At 39.9% G+C, this 24,643-nt stretch overlaps 4 protein-coding genes across 5 annotated transcripts; 2 read left to right on the top strand and 2 right to left on the bottom strand.

Annotated features, from left to right (window-relative positions):
- Positions 1–414: 414 nt before the first annotated feature.
- Positions 415–10,962, bottom strand: LOC135502995 (sodium/glucose cotransporter 4-like). Its single transcript, XM_064796246.1, has 14 exons — positions 10,781–10,962; positions 10,082–10,150; positions 9,790–9,894; positions 9,481–9,540; positions 8,804–8,908; positions 7,486–7,591; positions 6,980–7,060; positions 4,109–4,314; positions 3,455–3,590; positions 3,021–3,279; positions 2,535–2,697; positions 1,803–2,024; positions 1,372–1,573; positions 415–1,247 (listed from the first exon to the last, which is right to left on the bottom strand). Exons 1-14 carry the CDS (start codon positions 10,892–10,894, stop codon positions 1,033–1,035), a joined length of 2,043 nt encoding a protein of 680 aa, XP_064652316.1. The 5' UTR covers positions 10,895–10,962; the 3' UTR covers positions 415–1,032.
- A 112-nt stretch (positions 10,963–11,074) lies between these two features.
- On the top strand, positions 11,075–17,103 carry LOC135483564 (gamma-tubulin complex component 4-like). The gene is made up of 15 exons (XM_064764536.1): positions 11,075–11,230; positions 11,729–11,873; positions 12,154–12,311; positions 12,539–12,675; positions 12,889–13,081; positions 13,203–13,371; positions 13,596–13,723; positions 13,878–14,034; positions 14,312–14,419; positions 14,689–14,827; positions 15,016–15,193; positions 15,478–15,612; positions 15,829–15,945; positions 16,203–16,342; positions 16,627–17,103. Exons 1-15 carry the CDS (start codon positions 11,153–11,155, stop codon positions 16,649–16,651), a joined length of 2,007 nt encoding a protein of 668 aa, XP_064620606.1. The 5' UTR covers positions 11,075–11,152; the 3' UTR covers positions 16,652–17,103.
- A 658-nt stretch (positions 17,104–17,761) lies between these two features.
- LOC135502989 (protein fem-1 homolog C-like) lies at positions 17,762–21,453 on the bottom strand. Its single transcript, XM_064796233.1, has 2 exons — positions 20,781–21,453; positions 17,762–20,418 (listed from the first exon to the last, which is right to left on the bottom strand). Exons 1-2 carry the CDS (start codon positions 21,322–21,324, stop codon positions 19,058–19,060), a joined length of 1,905 nt encoding a protein of 634 aa, XP_064652303.1. The 5' UTR covers positions 21,325–21,453; the 3' UTR covers positions 17,762–19,057.
- A 201-nt stretch (positions 21,454–21,654) lies between these two features.
- Positions 21,655–24,597, top strand: LOC135483562 (uncharacterized). 2 transcript variants are annotated; one of them, XM_064764535.1, is made up of 7 exons: positions 21,655–21,844; positions 22,124–22,371; positions 22,673–22,800; positions 23,022–23,085; positions 23,286–23,437; positions 23,681–23,834; positions 24,103–24,597. In XM_064764535.1, the coding sequence occupies exons 1-7, from the start codon at positions 21,789–21,791 to the stop codon at positions 24,252–24,254; spliced, it is 954 nt and encodes a 317-aa protein (XP_064620605.1). In that variant the 5' UTR covers positions 21,655–21,788; the 3' UTR covers positions 24,255–24,597. The 2 variants fall into 2 exon arrangements, with proteins under 2 accessions (XP_064620605.1, XP_064620604.1); XM_064764534.1 differs by having other exon boundaries at positions 22,670–22,800.
- The last annotated feature ends 46 nt before the right edge of the window (positions 24,598–24,643 follow it).

Raw genomic sequence — 24,643 nt, 5'->3', positions numbered from 1 at the left:
ATGGAAGGAAAAGGTGACATCTAGATGGCGCTCGGTGTTTGGATTAATCCCAATTCTACTGAGGGTTGTCTGATCAAAGGTAGAGCCAGATTTGGCTTACATGTACATGTATGAGACATAATTTTAATGCCTCCAAACTCTAGTGCCAGGGGCCTGGTGAGAAGGCAGTTTGTACCCCCATGTCTATCTAGCCGACAACTAACTAACCAGTCGTATTAAAATGAGCTACCAACAGGGCTCAAACCAAGAAGAGACCACTTGAGTCACTAGGCCATCGGGAGTGTTATCTAATATCTGCTTGGCAAACATCCGTCGGTCTCCGTGTGTTGAACATTGTACAGGGTTTAAACTACCCCTGAATCACGAGCATGTGGAATCTTCACTTCTTCTCACAAAAACAATCAACCCTCTTGATTAAAATATATTGGTATTTATTGGAACTAATGTACATGTATGACAAAAACAATTAAAGCGTTACTAAAACATTGGAATGTGAATGAAGGGTAAAACCCTGATAACATTACCAAATGGAACGATATGTTGTAAAATAAGGTCAAAATAACCTGACCCGATTGTACCTTTGAAGTGGAATGTGCTTTTTTCGCATACAGGAATTCCATTGTGTACATGTAGCTACATGTATTAAGTTCCTACTCATCTATAAAATTGCGCAATACAAAATGATAGAAAACAGTCTTCAAAGGTATCCAGCATTAAACACAGCACCTAATTAATTGGTAAATTACTATCAACAAACAATTTATTTCATTTTCCCTCTTGAAGTCCTAAAATGACTACCAGTAATAAAACAAGCTACATAATTTCCTATGGCACACTATAACTACAATCTAATCTAAACTATGCCAATATCATAGGCAGTTTTGATATACTGCTAATCTTGAGGTTTCGATTTATTAGTGAACAACTAACTGTCTCCATGTAGTCTTTTTTTGCCTGTACTTTTGATTTGTCACAAATTCCATATCTGCATCAGCTCTCCTTCCAATACAAATGCGCTGTTTTATCAAAAGTTTAGGCAAAGAAAGCCCAGACAAAGATAGCAAGACACATAAGAATAACAGCATTGATATTGCAAAGTCGGCGCCACTTTGGTTTCTCATCGATGCTCATGGCCTTGTCTGTCAGGATTTTGAGATCCTCTGGGCTGATCTCCTCCTCTTTCAGGTTCTCAATACCACAGATCCATTCCCCTGCTTTGCGGCACTTGGATTTATCAGGTTCACCTTCTGTAACGAAAGGGTGCAGTGACTTATTACTTTAATAGACTTTAGGTGACTGACCCTAATAAATTTTTGTGTGGCTTTACATATACTAATGGGAAATGAACAACAGGATATAAACTATACTAACCTCCAGCAAGCTGTGCTTGACTGTTCACCACCGAGTCACCAGGCTGGTCGACCACTGCCTCAGCAGACGATGACTTGGACATGCCCTCGTTGTCTCTTCCTTCCAATTCCATGGCGGCAACTTTAGCGCCCTCTTTCTCTTCCTCATCAATATCCACACGCTCGCCCTTGTCGTAGCGGCTCCAGTATGTCAAACGGATTAACTGTAAAAGTAGCAGAAGAACATAACATAAGTAAGGTGCAAATGAGACTGATTAGCGCCAACATTATCTCTGTCTTGTTCTACTCAAAATGGCCTTATTAGAACAAGACGGAAATAATGTTTTCAGAACAACCCATTAGTATACAAAATAGGTTTAAAAGGATCACATGGGTTTAAAAGGATCACACCAACATGCTTGCACTGAACTAACAAAAATCAAGGTGACTTACGTATTTATCATCGATAGGTTTGGTAAACAAGCTGATGACAATGGTCGTTATGAGTGATATCACGAAAAGGATGCATCCGAAGTGAAGATAGTGCACACTGGAGATGATGGAGGGTTTGGTGTCCAAATATTCCTGTCCGCAGGGATAGGGTGGGTAGGCGTACTCCCAGCCAAAACGGATGAGGCCCGTCACAAGGCCAACCATCAGGCCCCAGAAGGCACCCTAGAAAGAAAAAGTTAATTTCAAAATTTAGAGCAACATTTTTTACGCATCTTTTACCTACTCCAAAATAAGTACTCCAAAATGAAAAAAAGTTCACACATATCAATGTACGCGGTACTAAATGGTGTTTCGTTGCAATTTTTCTATGCAAACATTATTATGCATATGGTATCTGTTAATAAATTGCCTGGGACGAGGGTGATGAAACAACTTCAGAGAAGTATTACTACATCGTGAGGGGAAGTTTAAGAATGAGAAATTCTTACTTGTTCGTTGGTTCTCTTCCAGAAGATAGCTAGAACGTAAACTGCACAGACAGGCGGCGACAGGTAGCTGGTAACAGCCTGGATGTAGTGGAACAGCTCGGCACCACTCTGTACAATTTTTCTATGCAAACATTATTATGCATATGGTATCTGTTAATAAATTGCCTGGGACGAGGGTGATGAAACAACTTAAGAGAAGTATTACTACATCGTGAGGGGAAGTTTAAGAATGAGAAATTCTTACTTGTTCGTTGGTTCTCTTCCAGAAGATAGCTAGAACGTAAACTGCACAGACAGGCGGCGACAGGTAGCTGGTAACAGCCTGGATGTAGTGGAACAGCTCGGCACCACTCTGTACGATCGGGATCCATGCAATACCAATACCCGCGAGGACAAGTACGAACACCCTACATAGAGACAGAGATGAGAATGAATTAGCATTTGTATACATCAGACCAATACAGTTTGGAAAAATATGTTGACTTCAACTAGAAAATGTAAATTATGATTTGTTTTTATTTGCAAAGATGCTTCCAGTTCTGTATCAGCTCAATGCTGATATTCAAATCCATATCATAGCAAAAGATGTGTACTTGCTTACAAGTAGCCAAGTCATCAAATAATAGTTAAGCAATGTCAGAAACATCACTTTACACCACCCAAAAATACTTTAGTCCGAATTATGATGATCTTTATGAAGTCAAATTCATACGTCCTCGGATTGACGCACCTTCCAACAATCATAAGTTCCATGTCAGATGCATGCTTCCTGATCCTTCGCCAGATATCCATGGTGAAAATGGTACTACCGCTGTTGAAAATGGACGTCAATGATGACATCAGTGCGGCCATCATCACCGCCAACATTAGACCTCGGGCACCGTCGGGCATCAAATTGAGCACCAGCTTTGGGTAGGCGATGTCCGTGCAACCTCGTTCCTTCCCACAGAGTGCCTTACAGATGGCAGGGTCAGCACAACCAACCTCATCTTGTGAAAAAAATACATCAGGTTAGTTGAAGAGGAAAACAGCAATAGCACACATTCAGCCCCTTTTTCAGGTTAATTGCTGTGCTCTTTTGAATCGAAATGTGAGCCATGTGGCAATTTACATAACTAACCGCAGAAATCTCCGCAGTTAGAAAAGCAAAATTCTGGTGTTTACCTGGGAAGAGGATCCTTGCAATCATTCCTGGGAAGACGAGTAGCCACAGGGGAAGAATCTTGAGGTAACCTGCCAGGATGGTCCCACCCTTAGCATGCGACAGATCCTTTGCAGCAAGGGCTCTTTGCACAATGACCTAAACGGTAAAACAAGTGTCTAAAGCGCCCCGGAAAGGAGAAATATAAATCACTGCCACCTGCAGTCATATATCGTATGTGACAATAATCGGCAATTTCAATAAAAGCTCTATTTCTTTGCATAACCCTATCGGCATTTTGTGCAAGATTAAGTCAATTATCTTGGAAGTAATTAAACTAAAGACAACATGTTTCAAAACACAAACTGAAGAAAATACCTCTTTGGAAAACTGAAATGTCTGGCAAAAAGCCGAACAATGCAAAAGCCTCAAGAAACATCCTGAGCTGATATATAGTGCAACAAGACCATATTTAGCATATACGGTAAGGCCACATTACAGTGACACAAGACCACATATAAATGAAGCACAATCATACCACACATAGCATAACAAGACAAGGGATTACACAGAGATGGGCTAAAAAGTATAATTACAAAATAAAGACTATGTCTATGTCTACATGTAAGTGCTTCATTAAGGAATTTAGCCGAAGACAACTAAGCTAACATACAAACCTGATCCGAACACCAGTACCAGATTGCTGATACCATCAGGCCAAAGATGGCCCCAGTCCACGGGAGATCTGTTTCCATTCCTCGCATCAAATTGTATGAATATGAAGCAGGGATTCCACATGTGGCATTACTGTACAACGTTGTTTCTGGGATGGCTTCAAAATAACCATCTTTTACTGCTTGATACCCACCTACTTTCGTGAAACCTGCATTAGGGAAAACTTCAATGATATTTCTTTCCTTTGCAAGCAGAAATAAAATAAAGTTGAGGATTTTGGTCATGCTTTTTTTAGGTTCATGCAGGTAAAGAGCTGTCAACATGCAAGGGTGAGGGGTTTGGAGCAGTTCAGCACGTTTCAAAGCCAATAAAATTGACATTCGACAGACAGCACCTCTGGGCCAGTTATTATTCCACTTCTAAGTTGCATTCGTTTCAAGGCATTTGAAGTGATTGAAGTCCCTGAAAAACCTACCTTACCTTCGCCTGAAGCACAGCCATTCTTGGGAGAAATCAAAGGGTACCCACCTTCTCTAATAGGGACTGGAAAATCCAAATGGCCAAGTGACATACTCCAGTAAGAGGCAGAAAGTGCTTACTCTACTCTTTGACTGACCTGATCAGAGCACCAGTACCAAATGGACGATACGGTGAGACCGAACGTGATCCCTGTCCAGGGTAGATTTCCATCACTGGCGGCGCGCATGAGGTGCATGGAATTGGCGGGAGGGATACCACAGGTAGTGTAGTTGGAGGAGGCATTGTAGTTTCTGGTGGTGTTTGGCCAGGACGTGAAGAATTGATTGACCACTGCATCATGGCCGCCGACCTTAATGAGACCTAGAGGACGGAGGGAATGAGGTAGGTAAAGGTTGGGTCGGATTCATGCAAATATGCCAAGGTCACATCTCTACAAGTACATCTACAAGGTATCAGGACTACCGTATTTTCCGGATTATCCCCCGCACTGCCCTATGACCCGCACCCCCTTTGACCATTACCTAAAGCCACGCAAGACCCGCACCTGATTATGACCCGCACTGCTCCAAGACCCGCATTCTCCAAAAATAGTAAGCCATTCATTGATGTTGACATCCTAGAACCGCCATGTTTTTTTTTAATTGTTAACCAAAGTGGATCAATTCCAGCATGGCCGTAACTACTTTCCCTAGCGGAGACATCACAAACTATGCGATCATGGCGGAAATATTGGTTGAAAACAATGCGAAAACGATGGACATAAATCCTTATCAAGTAACCAGTTTGGTCCCCTTTTTTTTCTTTGGGGTTGGGGCTTATCCCTCTCAGAATCCACGCAAGACCCGCACCTTTGTATTACCCGCACCCCCACTTTTTGGGCCTGTTTGAGGGCAAAAAGCCGCGGGTCATACGCCGGAAAATACGGTAAAAGGAATGAAGCTATAAAAAACACCAGTGCTGCACATCATGAAATATATTTGCAGAAAGCGTACAATTTGGGCACTGAAGCTATTACATGTATTATCTTTCTATTAACATGGCTTCAAATCAATTACATATTTCAGCTACATGTATGTTGTAATAGGAAAGTGCCACTAAAAGGAAAGCTTTCGCAGGCACTTCTACTCTGATCTAGTGGAAAAGTTGACCTAAAAAACTGAGCTGACCTGATCAGAGCACCAGTACCACACAGAGTTGACAGTGAGGCCAAAGAATACACCAGGCCATGGCAAGAGGGAGTCAGTGACAGGCCGAATAAAGTGCATAGATTCTGCTGGGACAAACCCACAAGTGCTGTTCGAGTAAATTGTTTCCTGCGGAATTGATACCATAAAGGCATCCACTACTTGTTGATATCCACCCAATTTCATAAAACCTTGAAATGAGATGAAGCAGAGAAGCAAGATATAGGGGGATATTTATTGGATTAGCAGGAAGCATACAGGGGGTTAGATCATAGCAGCACGCATAGAAACATGTTAGAGCATAAGAAAAGCAATAGATATATCAGCAAAGGTGTGATGAAAACCTTTTGGGCTCTATTGGTGGCAATGCACAAAGCGCTAGAACTTTTGAAACAGGACTAGCGTGAATTTGTTACTATTTGTACAGAAACGCTCAAAAATAAATGAAACACTGGTGAAGGTATGCATACATGAATAACCAATGACTACAACATTATTAATGCATAACAAACCCAGTGGAGTATCGATGTCATTTAAGATGGTAATCATTTCAGAAAAACAACAGCACAATTATGTAATATAGAAATACCTTTGTTCTCTTATATCACTCATTTTGAACAATGAAATTGCTCCCAACTAGACTCAACCACGTTGTAAAAACTATGAAAGTTGAATACTGGAACGGCATTTTGCTTTTCTTCTAATTGCATTCCCATTTTTGACTTTCACTTTTTATCAAAACTGCACTTCTACATTGGGTTGAAGTTCTAATGTTTTTCAAATCAACAATCTAATCAATGACAAGACATAAGTAAATACACCCAGATTAAAATCTGAACAGGATTGTGCTTGCATTGTGCTTGGGTGTGCACACCCTCAAATATTAGGCAACACAGGCTGATCATTTAAACCAGATATTGACATGAATATTTCAGTAACCTGTTGAAATACAAACTATAGATATTTGAGTGTGCACCAACTGGTGACTGCCTGATAATACATGCAACTTAATGTTGTTGTTTTTTTTTAATTTGGTGCAAGTTGGGGCCTTCCAGTAAAATGTCTGCCACATGTTTAAAAAGACAAAATTGATTTTGCAACTGAATATGAAATTCAGACATGCAGCAATTCTTATTTGATATTCAAACATGGGATATATCACTATCAGCAAAGAAGATCGGTAGTCATCCATGTCATAAATATACTTACTAAGAATCATGAGAACAAAGGCACCGATGACCATGATGATCGTCTGAATAAAGTCGGTCCAGATCACAGCAGTTAAACCTCCTGCGGACAAATATAAAGCATTATGAAAGAGACATGCTCTATTTTATTTCTTAATCGATACTCTTTCTATGAATGAAGAGGGAAAGCCAATGAAGAGATCCCTTTTAGATCTGAGGACATAGGACTCAAGAACAACAAAAAATGGATGACAAAATTAGGTGTTTTTAAGTTGATAGATACCAAGGGTCCAATAACCTATGCTGACACATCGCTTGTGACTTTGGGCAAATTGCTTTTCCTTGATTGCCTTGTCCTCATACTTCATGTACATGGTCATGTTGCCATGACAAGAAACCCCACCCAAGTGCGAAACACGAGCACCTTGTGACCGACTTCTCCTTGGCCAATAAACCAATTGGAGCCCTAACACAGTGGCATGCAACTAAACATTCACAATAGTGAAAGTTGTCCAGGACTTGACTTACCAGTGATTGTGAACAGAGCTGCAATACCAAGCAGTAGCAGGACGGATGCGTACAGATTCCATTTCAAAGATTGTTCAATAAATACAGCACCAGCATACAAATCAGCCTGAAAAGTATCACATTATGATGAGAGAAGACTGACAGGATTCACGTTAACTTCTCAATGACAGATTAGAAGATACAGGAAAAGGGTAAGACCAAACATCAAATGGCATTGCTCTAAATATAACGGCCAAACATGGTTATAGGCCTAAAAGGTGCAGTTCAGACAGTAACTATTTCGATTCATTATACTGCATCTTCTTTTGGACAATGTTACTGTTCCTGATAAACTTTTCAGTGTAACTTTCATCTGCATGTTAGCTTGTAGTCAATAAAAGCACCTCCTACTCCAAGTTAAGATAAATTATTCAATGTTTCAATTTTATGATTTCTATGAACTGTCTGACACCAAAAGACTTCAATACATTCAATCACTTTAGTGCTAAAGCATGTATAAAGTATCATTCACATGAAACAGGACCGATATCAGGCCATTCTGGCCTAGTGTCTGTCTGGTCAAATAAAAATTTGCATTTTCTCATTGTGTAGTTTATGGTAACCTGGTCATACCTTCATGAAAAGACACAATTTCATTCATTACATTATCATATAAATGTTATTTCAAGCCTGGGATGAAATAAAGATATCACCACTTTAAACTTGGTTAACATAAACACACAGGCCTTTGTCATGTTACATTAATTTCAGTCATATCCCTTCTTAATCTCATTCAGTTTATTCAAAATCAAATTCAACATGAATAGTGCAGAAAGCTTTATCATGAATCTTTGGCCAATAAGGTCAGTGACATGACCATGCCCTTTTGAATGCCTCAGTGACAATGCTTTAGGTTGAGAGTACTTTCGTGATAATAGTAGGGTGCTGTCTACCATTCATGTCATTCAACATATCTTTATGCAACCTGAGCAAGAACTTGCAAAACAGGATATGTGGATTTGAAATGGCCTCTAAACTTTTATCCTCAATTTACAATATAAGGTTTCTCAAAGTCAAGGTATGAGATTATTCATGCCAAGAGAAACAGAGCATGACATAAGGGCAACATTTATGACCAGGGTTAAGGCTTAAGTTTAGCGTTGGTTAAAAATATTTCACCAAGCAGAAGTCACAAACATATAAGAAGTTGCCATGATCCATCACAGAATGATGCTAATTGCTGGCCTACTGTCAAAGGTTTGTGGACATCAAACCTTTGTCTAAAATTGGTGGTCTGCAAACACAGTAGAGTCAATATTACATGTTTACTTATACTTACTGAGATCTTCGTGAATATATACAAGAGCAAGGCAAGCACAGCTAAATATACCCTGATTCTTTGACCTCCAAATCGTTTGCGGAGATACTCGGGCATGGTATAAACCTGAAAAACAACCAACAATTTGATTTACAATTTCTTGAAGAAGTCTAAGAGAGGATCTGGATCATAGAAACGGAACCACAGAAACTGACTACCGAAGTAAATTCACATCTCTAATCACCCAACTTTTACCACATTAGCTGCAAAAGCTTCAAAAGGAGTCAGTGGCTGGGATCGACTGATAGGTATACTGGTAGCCCATTCATAAAACGTTTTTATCGACATTGTTTGGGACTCTGGAGCATGAACTACTGGTTGGATTTCAAAGACATCCGAACAGTAGCTTGTGCACTGGAGCCCCAAATGATTTAGACAAAACATAAACAAATTAACTTTAGTCAATTTTATGGTGCTAATCTTTACAAATAACAATTGATAAGAAATTGAGTTACCACCATAAACAACTTTGTCACAAAAACACTATTCACTGAATTTCATTTTTATCTTTCTGAGAACTTGACATCAATTTAACAGGACAAGGAGTTTAGGCAAACACTGCTGAACATGAATGATCAGGCCTATATGTAACAGACACTCCTCAACCGGCTAAATAGGGTGAAGGAAGTCATACTTACACCAGCAGCCACATACACAGGGACGAACACCCATCCTAGGATCATCAACACAAAGATAGCCTGAATGAAAAAACAAATGACAAAGTATGAAAAAAAGTTTGAATAGTGCGTTCATTTTTCCCTATTTGTCATGCCAGTCGAACTTTGGAAAACTAATCAAAAGAATAGCTTGGAATTCGTTAGTATGTTCAGACAATTTCAGTCATTTACAACAACATGACAAATCCTCAGTATTTTCAAAGTCGAAATATTCCTGTCACATCCGCCGACATCAAATACTTAGTTTTTTTACATGTAGGTGTGACTTACATTCAATTCAAATACAGCGATTCCAATTCCACTAGCTGCCCCTGATCCTGCTAAACCGATGAAGTGGCCACTTCCAATGTTACTGGCAAAAAGTGAAGCACCAACCTGCAACAAATAATTGCTTTCATGAATGCAGGACAAGAGAAATATCTTTTTAGAACTGATATTTCAACAAAAAACAAATTTTATTTACATGTACTTAATGGTGACTTTAAGAGACCCTTAGAAGTAGTATAGCGGTAGTACTATTTTAAGTTGTAACTTAATTTCATGTCCCATACTGTATACTTACAGGAATCCAGTGCATACTCCTCCCTGCTAAGAAATATCCACCAACACTACCTCGGTTTCGGCATGATGACTGAAAGAAACATTTTAATCTTACATATTGCATGCAGGCACCACTGGCAATAGAAAGCTCGTCCATGAGGATACTGTGGGTTTTTTTATGAAATGTACATGGCAAATTGGACCGTGGAATTTGAACGGCAAGGCCTCGATAATGGGAGCATTTCAATGCTGAGCCAGTGTCAGTAAGTGAAGAGTGTACTAGAGGTGGGGACCCCGATGAGAGATGATACTGACAAGGACCTCTTTATGCCTTTTAACGTTGTGCGATATTGCATCACCAGGTCATGCGTAATAATAATATCGCCATCTATTTACTTCGACGTTGTCAATTCCCAATAAAAGTTGAATCATGTACGTACACGAGTCATGACGATAAATTACTGACGACAGTGTGCGAGATCATGGAGGTAATAATACCTCCATGGCGAGATATATATCAGTATTAGAGTAGGCAACACAGATGAGATACAGCAAGTGGACCATGTATGACTGACATGTAGGTAAACACAAAAGTATGAAAATTAAAGTTAATACACTTTTTACAGTTAATTTCATAAATATAGGCCCAGGGCCTAGTAGTAGTATAGTATGTCATCATTCATGTATGAAAGACAAGTGAAAAAAAACCTTGTCAACTCACCCAAATACCGATCGCCAAGACAATGACGAAGTATAGAACGATGACAATAATGTCAGCATAATGAAGATTCGTTCCAGTAACATTAGTCCCCCCTGCTATTGAAGCATTAGCCATTTCGATGACTTTGATGAGGTTTTTCCTGGCGACGAGATGATCAAATCGGTCTCGCAAAACTTTTTTGGCCTTTGACCTATTTAGGAAGTGTGGGAATTCCTGACCTCATTTCGTCCTTGGCCAATCACATTTGAGGGTTCTGCCTGCGATCGAGGCTGGTAGGGATGGGTATTTCCCGCCCCGGTTTTGATGATGTTTTGTAAAGTTTTGCTGAATAAATGTGATTTTTCACCGTAAAAAAGGAGTGAAGAATAAGCCATGTTGCATGAAGTAATTCTTGCCCTTAGTGGGTGTCCGGGCAGCATATTTGTTATGAATGAAAAGTTTGACATCAGGGTACAGTAATGTTTTTTTCTTGGATCTTTTCTAAAAAGTAATTTTTCTCTCAGTCTCACCACCACTGGCACCAGTCAGGGTGACCCAAAAAAGTGTCACCTCTACATGTAACTTCTATGACCATAAGATGTATACGGATGGAAGAGGCAGCTATCCATTAGGGGAAGCACCTTTTTCACGTTTGCATATATATTATTTGGACTGGTAGTGGTATCGAAAGAAACTCCTGCATGGGCCCCTGCCCCAGGGGGTAGGGTATTTATTGTCGATTGATTGAATGAGAAAGACGCAATAGTTGCATATAAGTGGAAAAATATTTGAATGATGCTAAGTTCTGTTGCTAGTGGGTTCTGTATCACTTGTTGAGTTTTGTATTTAAAATTACACTACAGAGATTTTGTGAAATAATGGGAGGATGTTTGTTGTTAGGATTTTTAGGAATAGGATCACAAAAAAGGATTCAATGCTGATGAACATTCCTTTGATATTAACTTCCAGCTCGTCCCAGACCTCCCTTTCATTAGTCGCACTGAGGAGGAGCTACTTAACAGATTATGTGAACTTGGGAGCTATTACTACAGATTTCAAGAATTTATCCGGAAAAATAGTGGCTGCCCAGCTGTGACAAAGATTCCACCTCCAGGTATGGTAAACTTGCTTTGTAAAATCTTCAAGAAAGAACTAACTCCTCTTTTGCATTAAAAATAGTGTTATGATGTACGGTAATTTGCTATAATACTGATAGGACTCCTAGTGGCTGACTATGACATGCAACGATTATTAGTTTTATTTCTTGAAAATGACAACAAAAGGCTACAAATGTACTACCACCTTCTCTTACCGTACATGAACTTTTGTTCACCTAGACTGTTTCCTCAGCCCTGTCAGTCTCACTTTAGAATTTTCATAATTACTCATTTCAGAATCAAGTTGTCTTCAGCCAGGCCTTTACCTAAAAGCATTTTGTGATGGCCTTGATTCAGTGCTGGATCCCTACAGGAAAAGTTTGTTGGATATTGAACAGAGCGTCCTTGCTGACCCACACTTGACAGTTGCATTTGTTCAGAGCTCTTTAGATGAAGTGAGTTTAAACTAGTTTAGCTTTTCTTAATGTGTGCATGTTCCTTTGGGAATTGTTAGATGTTACATGAGAAAAATCTTTTAAGGAATCCTGTACATTCAGTTACTGCATGTATCAATGTACCTGGTAATTGTATGAAGAAAAAACAATTCCTGGCTGGTGAAGGCGGAACTGTTTTAGCTCCAAAATACTTGATGCATTTTACATTCATTTTGATGTTGTTTCAGTATCGACACATGTTCCCCTTCTTGGTTTCAATCTTGGAACAGATCTCATCTCAAAATGCCCATGGTTGTCACATTTTGGACATCTTGCACAAAAACTCCTCGCATGGTTTACCTATAGTCAAAGCAGCATTACAACAGTAAGTGTGGTATCTAAAGAGTGAAGTTAAATGTGGGGACCTTGTTAGTCCATTAAATGTAGGGACCTTGTCATGTCAGATCAATATGAATTTGCCAATGATACTCATACATTTTAATAAAACTTGTTGAAATCATTACCTTGTTTGTGTTACTGCGTAAAGTTGATGTAAAGACAGTTATTTTTCTAATTGCTAGTGTTCTTCTGCTTCCAGAATTATCTTCACATGTCATGGTGTTCTGTACAAACAGCTTGCAAGCTGGATGCTCCATGGTTTGCTGCTTGATAAGCATGAGGAGTTTTTCATCCAGATGATTCCATCAACTGCTCCGAAGCAGGAGATCCAGGCAGAAGAGGATGAGCTTGGACTAAGTGGCCTGAGTGGGAAGATGCTGCAGCAGATGTTGGTGAGTAGGATGAGTTTCATAAACTCAGAGTTCTCCATCTGCAAATTGGGGCATACTCAATTTACACGGAAAGCTTTTTCTACTCATGTACATCATTATCATACCTCTTGTACTTTTTCAGCAAATTGACAAAGGCATTGGTGTGATGCCGACAAATGAACAATTTTGTATTCGTGGAGAACTGTTACCATGCTACATCCCAGTGCGAGTGGCTGAAAAGATTCTATTTGTTGGCGAGTCAGTACAGCTATTCCTCAGTGAGAGAAGGGTCACCACAATGAAAAAAGCAGGTAAATCTATTAACAAACTTCTTGGGGGAAGGGTAGTGACAGTGTAAATTGCATCTGCCTCGTACTCCTCTTGGAATACTTGGCTCTGTGTGTCATGCAGATCACAGAATTGTGCTTGTCGTGAATATTTCAAGAAATTTTTTTTTGTGCTGATGTAGTAGCTGCTCCTTCAAAATAACCCCGGATCACTTGAGCTGTAAATGTTACCTTTCTTTTTTATTTAGGATCTTCAATTCTTAAGAACAAAGAAGTGGTGTTTGCAAAACAGCTTCATGAGTTATCCAGAGAGAGCGAGTTCAGCCTCAGAGAATTTGAGGAGTGCATTGACAGAATCAGGACTTGTGTAGCTGAGGTATGATTATTAGATCAATGTAGTTGTGTGCCTTGCGCTGGTTTCTACCATTTAAATTTGCCTTGTTAACCTAGTTATCTTTGATTCGTTCAAGCACTTTTTCATTCTTGCAAAAAGCTTTGGCAAGTAATTCACAGTAAGTGGTCTTTTTCAGCATCTCTGGAAACTTGTTGTTGAGGAGTCCAACCTGTTCGAACAGTTGAAGATCTTGAAAGATTTCCTCCTTCTCGGCAGAGGGGAATTGTTCCTGGCATTTATTGACCAGGCTAAACATTTGCTGAAGATGCCACCAACCTCAACAACTCAGCATGGTAAGCATAATTCAAGGAATCAACTCTCAAAATGGATGAAGAATGGTTCCGAAATATCAGGACGACCCGTCGAAAATCTAAAGCCTAAGCAATCTACCATCCACTATTTTCGTCGTAACTGAACTCAAACCTGAATGACAAATATCTGTTGGCACTTGGCTAAAATATTTCACTCTTTGGACATGTTCCAAATTCAGAAATTTTGGATGAAAAACATGGGTTAAGCCAATGCTATTCAAAATGCATAGCGTGATGATGACAAATTTTAAATTTTCAGATGTAAATGTTGCATTTAACCAAGCTGCCCACAACGTGCTATTGGATGATGATGATCTCCTCCAGAAATTTCAAATGATTGTTGATGTCAAAGCTGCACCACCAAAAAGTAAGTGACAAGGATTACTACTAATATTAGTATTACCGCTGGTTATGTACAACCTTGAGATTTTGACAATGCTGTGTTCAGTTGGGACACACCACCAACAGTCAGTTCGGGCCTACACTCAACATCATGAGTATAACAAATTGGTGGCCTATACTCAAAAACTCAAGAAGTCATGTTAAGACCTGATATCAGACTTGTTTCTGTCCGTGGCCATGGTGCTCACGCATAGCGCAGAGAGGGGTAAAACTCAACCTTTGTTTCCTTTTCAGAGCAAATTAAGCCAGATATCACCTCAGAAATCTCCCAGTTTGGCCCTCCAACAGCAGAGACTGGATGGAGTTCTCTGAGACTTGATTACAACGTGGAGTGGCCGCTGCACATTTTGTTTACACCAGGAGTTCTAGACAAGTTAGTGCCTTACTTTCTGTATCACTAAGGTTAGCTAAAGGGCTCAAAAGAAGTAAGAGACTTCCTCTTAAGCAGATATTACATGGCTCATAAGATGATAAATGATGTGTAATTTGGCCAAAATGACCCAACTGCAGCTTAAACCAAGCGTGGTATGAGGTATGAGTTTAATTCTGCTGTCGCTTCAGATACAACACGTTGTTCCGGTTCCTGTTGGCTGTAAAGCGTGTTCAGCTGGCACTGCAGCAATGCTGGTCACTCCAGATGCAGGAGAAGAGAAGCAAGTCGTCAGATCAGAGTGCTGCCAAGTGGCTGCTCAGGACACACATGGCTTTCCTTGTGGACAACTTGCAATACTATCTACAGGTAATGTGTTGGCAGTTCATGGTTAGACATTGTGACACAACCCAGTTTTAAGTTTCATTTGAAGGACTGTGAAGAGCCAGGACCGAATTTTAGTTCCTTGACAACCACACCAATTCATCCAGAAATACAATCTTGGGTTCTTCCCGGGATGGAACATGTGCCCTACTGCATGTTAGCCAGCAGTGTCAACCACTAGGCTATGAGCCTCCTCGCGCTCCTCCTGCTCAAAGCCAAATCTTGCTGACTTTTTCTTTTCCTTGATACTATCTTTCATTTTTTTCCAGGTTGATGTTATAGAGTCTCAGTACAGTGTTCTTCTTGAGAAGATCCAGGCTACTCGAGATTTTGAGGCGATCAGGCTTTCTCATGATCAGTTCATCACAGCTTTGCTTGCGCAGTCTTTCCAACTCATGAAACCGGTACGGAGACGTAATTATATTGGCTGACCTAGATAATGCAGTCGGGGAAAATATGGGAATACAGGGGCAAGGAATGGGATTGATTTTAGTGTGTGCTATTCGTACACCAAATCGAGGCAACTGGGTTGTTCTTGAGCAGTTGGGAGTAAAACTATTCGTGGTTTGTTCTGTACTTGTGCTTTCTCATTTTGAAATTGATGATTTTAATTCTTGCAGGTGTCCAACTGTTTGAATGAGATTTTAGAAAACTGCCATAACTTTGCTCTCCTGGTGACCCAAGGTGACAATGCTGGCCCCGAGTGGGAGATTGAGCAGTTGGAAGTCATTGCTAAGGTAATTACACTGCTATTCTGAAAGGAATCCTTTGGCTACCCTTCTGAGATAAGGCTGATTCCAATCCCAGTTATATCTGATTCCTTGGGATCATGACATCACGACGACAAGAACATGACAATATCATGCTAGAAACTTGGGAGAAGTGTTGGTCTCTGTGATGTTGAGGCCACAGGGCTTTTAAGATAAGCAAACAATGAGCACACAATACACTGGTCAATTTCGACTGAATTTATGATTACAAAATTTGTTTTCAGAGCTTCCAACGCCAGTCAAGTCTTCTTTTCCGCATATTATCAAGTGTTCGCAGTCACCAGGCCAGCCCTCACCTAGCACAGCTTCTGCTGAGGATCGATTTCAACAAATATTTCAGTATGTCTGGAGGACAACTGGGAAGGTGGGTGAAATTTCAGATTTTAGATAAAACCAGTAATTCTTGGTTGCCAACTGAAAGAGTTTTTCTAATACAATTATTGATGGTGTTCAATTTTCAATGAAATACACCCAGTTGTACTTGGAGGTGGTGAGATTAAATCGAGGGGTCTCATATTTGTTCTTATTAGAGTTTGTCGTTTTCTGTTATACTAGTGGTATCATGTCAAGGAAGATCACTTGTTTTTTATTAACATTCGTACTGAATCCCAAAAATCATTGGAGCATTTGATTTGTCTTTTATTTTAGCTACGGTCCTACCAGTCGAAGGTGATGCATGAGATCAGATGACATCTACATGTATGGAGATAAAGTTGCTGTCACTGTGGGTTTACAAATATGATTGTCTCAGAATGATACTGTCACTAGAGCAAGGACTTTGCTTTGAACTTATGATGCACTTGAAATTGGAAAACTGGACTGTTCAGTGAAGTTTATAATTACATTTACAATGCCTTGGACGCATCGTCATGACATCAACATTGGTAATGAAAAATGTGTTACCCCCAAACCATTTCGAGTTCGTGTTGCAAGCGAGGACTGCTAACTCTGTATTAATTCCTTAAACCAATGCTGTTAAAGTGTATATTGTTAATGATCCGTCACAACTTATTTCTAAAGGTGTAGATGAATCTTAAAGCCTCATTATTGACTGACTATAATAGGGTGCAGGCACCCTGAGGCTTGTGCTGTAAATATGTACATACAGTTATCAATAAACATTCATACCTGATAAATAATGGTGTCAGCGTCTTCTGTCAGAGTTATCTAAACATTTTGCGAATTCAATTTGAATTGCCATGATTTGGCGAAAGAGTAATAGTGTTGTGCGAATATTGATCAAAGTCTATCAAAAAGATCCACTTCAACACCAAATGCACCAAGGAACCATCGTTAGTCAGTCAAACTTTATCATATTTGCGGGCGGCCGCGCTATCACACGTGGTTGCTATCGTCTGCATTGTAGTTCTACCCGTTGCCGCTACAGTGATTTTGGTGGCGCTGGTGGTCGCCTTACTCATTCATTATCGGCTAGTTTCCCGCTCGCTTCGTTGCCATGGAGTCTCCGGTCACGGGTTCCTCGAATCGTTCGTTGATTTGCTAGTCTCCGTACTGGCGGGCTGCCATTCTCGCACATGTTGCTGTGGGCTCGATCGGCAATGGCTGGAGCTGACTCAATATGGCTAAAAGTACAGCCACCAGTCGTGCTAGGTGTGTGTCCAACAAAAGGATCGTCTAAACTTCAAGGGCCAGATGACTTTCATCGAAGTCTGAATAAAGATTGCCCCTTAAAATACTACTAGTACTATAGTCAAAAGTCATGAAAACTCATCACTTTTTACAAACAGTTCAATCCTGAGGGAGAAAATCAAAACTAAACGTATGATTTGATAACAAACTTTTATTACAACTCGGGAGAATTGATAAAGCAATTCCTAACTGGACACCTTTCACACATGATCACAGGCTAAGGTCAATACATTCCTGACAAGCAATTAGCACAAAGGAAAATGCTGCAACCAAGGTTCAAGAGATGGCATGGACTTACAGAACATTTGTATTCAATTAACTACAACTTTCTTGTACAACAAAATCCTTGTAAAAAGGGAAATACACTTGTAGTGATTCTGGGGAATCCACAACCATTCATGAATAGACATACCAGTACTATCGGACATAACTTTGTTAAAACTTTCAATGTGCCACATGTCCTGTACTATTTCTAGTTTCCAACCATTATTGAAACAACTGCATACACATACTCAGATGCAGAACTCATTCTGAAAAAAAATTCTGGCAAAATGATGACAGAACATTGGATCATTTTCAGGATACCACACCATCGCAGTGCAAAACCCGCAATATCCCACTTGTAAGTACATGTATGCAACAAGTTTCACTTCAGTGCATAAACCATTATTTTACATGGTGTTGACTCCAAAAGGCCTCCAGGGGATTTAATGGATTTGCATTCAACTCTTCTCAATATCCTTCCAGTGAAATGTAAAATAGCAGGAGTTGTTGATGGCATTCAAGCCAGTGAGGTTAAGAAAAATGTCCTATGCAGATACAGTGGCGCTGTTCACTTGTTTCTGGTTCCAGAAGCTGCTTAGGCCTGAAACATAACTTTTTATAGTTTTTGAATGGAAAATCGGACACAAAGAAGTTTTACATGTAATGAAACTTCATGCAGCTAATATTTACAAGGCTCAAGTCAAGTCTACACAGAGACCTTATCTTTTCTTTTAAACAACACCCATGATGGCATTTAATGGGAGTGATGTGACATTTTACACTACAGGACTGATGTAGTAGCAATTCAAGTTGAAGCAAGGATGGCCACAGGAGTTGTCCATCACTCCTGCAATTACTGGAGTGGGAGCGATAACTCCGGTTTCCCTGCTGCCAGCCCACTGCCAAGATTAGTGTTATGGGTTACAAAATTTACAGACTTAAGAATTGACTAATCTGCCACATGTACCTCTTCTATTCTAAATGTTCTAGCCAGTATTGTGCAAGGTTACATGTACATGCAGAATCATGAATAAGCTCAGACAGACTCTATGGTCAACACACTGTGCATTAAGTAAGTACCAATCTTTTTGGATGCACTTCAACAGGTTTTGGCAAATATAAGTTGTGACTTTCTTTGTTCATGAACTTCACTGCAGTTACAACATCAGTGCAGCTGAACAAAGGTTTCTAACTTCTTCGGGACGTGCCCTTTGTAAGGAATAGCATGCTTGATGATTGCAGACGCAGCCATGCACTGCAGGTTAATGTACTTGAGAGGCGACACCACATCGTATATTGTTGTATTTCTCATCAATTGCATAGGAGTTTTATGGTCCAAGTTACAAGCATCTAAATGAGCACCTTTGTCCAGCAACAACTTCATTATATCAACTTTGCATGGCTTGTTTAGAGCTGCTACATGAAGTGGGCTATTGTTCTCAATATCACTGGCATTCACATTTGCCCCAACTTCAATCAGAAGCTCAGCTACCTCCAAGCAAGGAAATGGACAGACAGGGTAGCGACCAACAGAGGAGGTGTCTGCAGAGCAAGCAAGGTGAAGAAGAGAATGGCCTTTGCTACCACATGGATTCAAATGTACAAGCTGGTAAATCCTTTTCTTGAATTCCATTTCATCCTCAGTGGACATTCTTGCCTTGGGCACATCATCAGGGCCAGTCTGAGCAGAAGACCGACACATCAGCGCAAGAAGGTGCATCAAAATGACTAAGAGTCGGTTGAAATGGGTTGAATCTTTCTCAGTCTTCGGAGGAGACTTGGCAAGTGCCTGGATGCCCTTCTTCAGCTCGTCTGTAGCTTTATTCAGGACAACCATCATATCAAGAAATGATATTGGCATTGTTGGTCGCTGACGGCTGGAACTAGTCATCATGAAGGAGAAGAGCTCAGCAAAGGACAGAAAGCTACTCTGCGTCATCGGATTGAGAGGTTCTAGGTTTTTCTGCTGCATTTCCAGGGCGTACATCCACAATGTTATGCATCTTTCAAAGTTCCCCATATCTGCATAGACGGCTCCTCGGTACCTGATGTAGTATGACGTGTCAGGATGAGCAGGTCCAAGGATTCTCTCACGAACAAGCAGAGCCTGCATTCTCATGTTGTCTGGATCAGATATCACCTCCAGCAGCTCAGAGTGCGTTTGGAATTCCTTTGCTCCTTCATATGCAGCAATGGAAGACTCTAGTGCTGGCTTTCTGATAATGTTCGACTTATCAGCATAGCGTTCATCCATTGCTCTCCTCCAGTACTGGAGAGCTCCCAACATATCACGTTTCTTGTCGACATAAGTTGCTCCTAACAACTCAAGCGCATCCACCTTTTCTTCACGGCAACATTGAGTCCTGGATATCAAGTATTCAACTACATTGGTGTGTCCTGTCACGCTCGCTGCTAACAGGGGCGTCATACCATAGGAGTCCTTGGCCATCTTCGCCTTGTACGATAGAAGAAGTTCCAGGATCTCAAGGCTTCCGGACTCAGCACAGTCATGAAGTGCCGTGTTGCCTGAAGAAAAGAAAATACAAAGACATGAGCCTGTGGGTTTAACTTGAAATTGGACAAAGCAAATAACATTAGAATATCCCTACTGACTCCAGTGAAGAAAGAACCTCCGACTGTAACTTCAATTTGCTAAAAACAGAATCAAACAGAACAACTATTTGTTTTGATGTCCGGTGTAAGTTTTAAGGCAGTACATTTATTCCATCATCATCACGTTGGGTGTATCTGGTGCATTGGATATTACATTTTCTGACACTTGGTGGGCCAGATCATCATGGTCTGCTAATAGTATAATACATGTATGCTTAGTATGCCGTGTCCTCTGAGAAGACCAAACTATTTTGTCTGCCTCTGATGACAATCACCTTTAACGCTTTTTCTGTCGACATTTGCCTTCAGTTCCAAGAGAAACTTAACAATTTTGTAGTGTCCTTTGTAGCATGAAATCATCAAGCAGGTGTGGCCGTGTCGGTTGGCGATTTCAATGTCAGCCTTGTTTTCAACCAGATACTTGACAACTTCGAAATGTCCATCAAAACAAGCAGCTCGAAGTGGCGTCGAGTTTGTGAAGGTGGTGTTATTGACTTTGGCACCGTGTTTGACGAGGCATTTCCCAATTTCAAGATGTCCAGCCGCTGCAGCACACCAGAGAGGAGGGGCCCCTTCTATGGTCTCTCCATCAAAAGTCACAGAGCCGACTTGCTCTAGATCTACTTTACAAACAGTCACTAAGTATTCAACAACATCTGAATGGCCGTTTCTGCACGCCATAATCAAAGGGGTGGCCCCTAGCGTCTTTACGTGAACAAGTTTGTGTCTTTCTTCTGGAGAACGATGATCCAAATAAATTTTAAGACGTTGTATTTTCCCGTCACGGGCAGCGTTGTAAACAACGCTTTTGAAATCCATTGCGTCCAGAGTGTTAAACAACTATTAAACTAAAGCTCACGTCAATTAGAACAGGGAAATGCATGAATTTGACGAGTTTTTAAAGAATTTTTCATCAACTTCAGAAAATTTTGTGTCCAGTTCAATTAAGAGATGCGCATGCGCGGATACCTTAAATTCCGGGTATAGTCGTAAAATATATAAAAACATTGTAATATTAAATCGATGAAAATATTGTGTTGTATTTTTCAATGCAATTCGCTCCTTTTTTTGTCTTTATTTTATTGAAAAGTTATGAAAACAGCAACAACAACTTTACGATATTTTGGGGTCACCAAGGTCAATGTCAAGGCCGTCGATAACTCGGTGTATATTCGACATGTTCGATATTGTCGATATTGGTCGTTTTTCTGTCTATTGCATCATGTAGATTTCGTCACCAAGTAGCCTTACAAGCGGCAGTCATAATCTACCACTTCTGCAACATGGATGATTTATTTAGATCGTTCTTCGGGCTTTCCAGGCGTGGAAACAATGAAAGGTAATATTCATCCATCCACACTATGACTAAAAATACTCTACTCTGGGCTTGCTACTTCACATAGGCCTATGTGATGTCTGCATGTATGGGGCGGTGGTCATGACTGTCATGTAGTACTGACTGACTGTGTATTGACTTTATTGTGGTGTATTATGCAGTTCCATAATCTATACTAATTTCAAAATGTCAATGAATGAAGGTAATGTACATTGACGTGCACATATTTAGTCAATTGCTTTGCCTAAATGTTATGTCATCAACTTTTCATGTCTTTCACAGGGATTACTTTGGAGATATCTTCCATGGGACACCACACTTTGGACAATCAGATTCCAATGACATTGATGATGATGAGTGTTGCCAAGGTGATATTGGAGAAGAGGGTGAAATGATATTTGGAAGTGTACCAGGCATGCCAGATGTCAATACACAATTTGACTTCAGCCAGGCTGATGATATGTTCCGACATTTTGAGGAGATGTTCAAGACATTTGGGATGGTGGAGTTGCCTTCCTCAAGGCATTTTGGTGAGTGTCGCTGTCAGACAATATTGTTGTTAATTTGAACTTCAGGAATCATTAAGACTTTGTAGTACTAAGAATGTGTGATAAACTTTGCACAATCTACCACTTATACTAGTAATACTGAAGTTAAAAGCCTAAGAGGTTCAGGAATTTGGGGATGATTTTCACGCAACACTGTATAGTGTATTACTATGGGCAAAGTTTCTTGAGCCTGCCAAAAGAATATATTTTAGGTGCTAAAGGCAAATGTTATGGTGACTTCTCTTTGCATAGCTGAACCATTTCTATTTCTTCTCTCAAGAAGCTGGACCTGACGGAAACAGTAACCTTCGGGACAGAATGCTTAAAGATGGGGTTGAAGATGCCCCGGACAATAAAGTGGACACTCTGCCATCAGACAAGAGGACTGATACATTTGAAGCCCCTTCTATAGTAAGTTTAAAAGTTATTGGTATTGGTATGTGTATTTACCTTACAAGGAATGCTTGCATACAAGCTCTAGAAAGTGAAGGGAAAGAGGCCATGAGTACATGTTGTTTGTTTTGCCAAATAAAATGCAATAATTTTGATTTAGGAGAGAAAATTCCAGGAAATATTGAGAAATTGAATGTTTTAACAGAAAATTGATTTTATACTTTTTGTCTCCATTGCAGTTTGGCAACATATGGAAAACACCAAGATGGGACAGAATTCGACCTGATGACAAAATTGACAAAGGTATGGGACTAAACAGTTCAAGATTGTATGTTTTTTCTTGCCATGGAACACAGATAGAAATGACAGTATTCAATTTTTCTGCATCTCAATTCTGGTGTTTTTGATGGATTCTACCCTCGAAATTTATCTTTCTGTCTCGCTGCATTTAAAAGTCAAGTGTTCAGCTTCCTACACTACGAATCTACCATCTCATATTTCAGATCTAGATGGTGAACTTGGTAAGGATGACTTCGACCGAATTGCTTCAGAATCAAAGAAATCTGAACCGAGCTCTTCAGTTGTCATGCCATCAGGAACGACGTGGGGATTCTCAAAGAGTGTGTCAGTGAGATCAACCAGGAGAGGTGATGGGGTAAGTGTTGAGAAACTTGTACAGATCCTGAACTGAGAATCGGTCATCAGTGTGAGTAAAATACTGATCTATCACTCTGTGAGCCAGGGGTCCTTGTTATTGGGTAAGCCAGAGTTTAATCAATTAATCTTACTACTATGATTCTTCAAAAAATCACTTAATGTTCGTGTTTGCCTCTCAAATCGTAAAAATATAAAACAGAAGATTACCGTTATTGAATGTGGTCAACACTTCATCTTTCAGACTGTAGAACATGTGAAAACAGTGAGGAACAGTGATGGCAGTGAAGAAAAAACTGTCACCCGAGAAATCGACAACAAGAGTTATTCTGTTGTTACCAAGAGGAATAAAGATGGCGAAAAAGAGAAGATGGAAACATTTCGCAACATTGATGAAAGTAAGTTCAGATTACAAGCAAAGAGATTCTTAATGAGATGAAACAATAGGTATTGTGACAGACTGACAAATTGAGAAAGCTTGAAATTTGAAGCAACACTTTTCATCCGAAGGTCCTTTGAATAATATTTGTAGGATAACAAAGCCGTCTCGTAGTCGAGAACATTTTTGCGAGAAGAAAAGTTAGAAATGGACCAAGACTCCAAAATAATACTAATGATGGACTGTACGTTTACATGCCTTTTAGAAAAAATGTTTTACTGTTTCAGAGTCATTGGAAGATTTCAACAAGAAGTGGACCGAATCGGGGCAGAGATCCATATCTCACAACGAGTTAGTGTTGTCAGATCACCAAGATAACGAATCAAAATCCATGTTCTCTAAATTCTTTGGCTCACTACCGGGATTTAGGAGTTCCTGACACAACGAGTCTGAGACAGATAGAACTGAGAGTGAAATTGACCGGATTCTTGGTATTATGGAGAAGATTGTGAATCTGTTAGAATACTTTGTCATTTGCAGATAACTGTGTTAAAGACTAAGAGACAAACTGTGCTGAACTTGTGCAATTATTGGATATCAAAAGGATTACATGGTACATTTTTGGACGCTCTTTTCAATGATATGCTAGATAATAAGTTTGGAAATATTGGCTATAAGAACTAACTGACGTTGTTGTCTAACATAAAATGTCCAGTAGACACCAATATAGGTCATGCTTTGTAGATACTGTTGTTGCCTTGAATTGAGATAAATGTGATGAAAAAAAATTTATGATTTCTTGTTCGTCATTATGTTTTCTAAACGGGA

Source organism: Lineus longissimus, chromosome 2 (assembly GCF_910592395.1).
Source record: "Lineus longissimus chromosome 2, tnLinLong1.2, whole genome shotgun sequence".
Classification (NCBI taxonomy): Eukaryota; Metazoa; Nemertea; class Pilidiophora; order Heteronemertea; family Lineidae; genus Lineus; species Lineus longissimus.
This window is presented reverse-complemented; position numbering and strand designations above follow the sequence as displayed.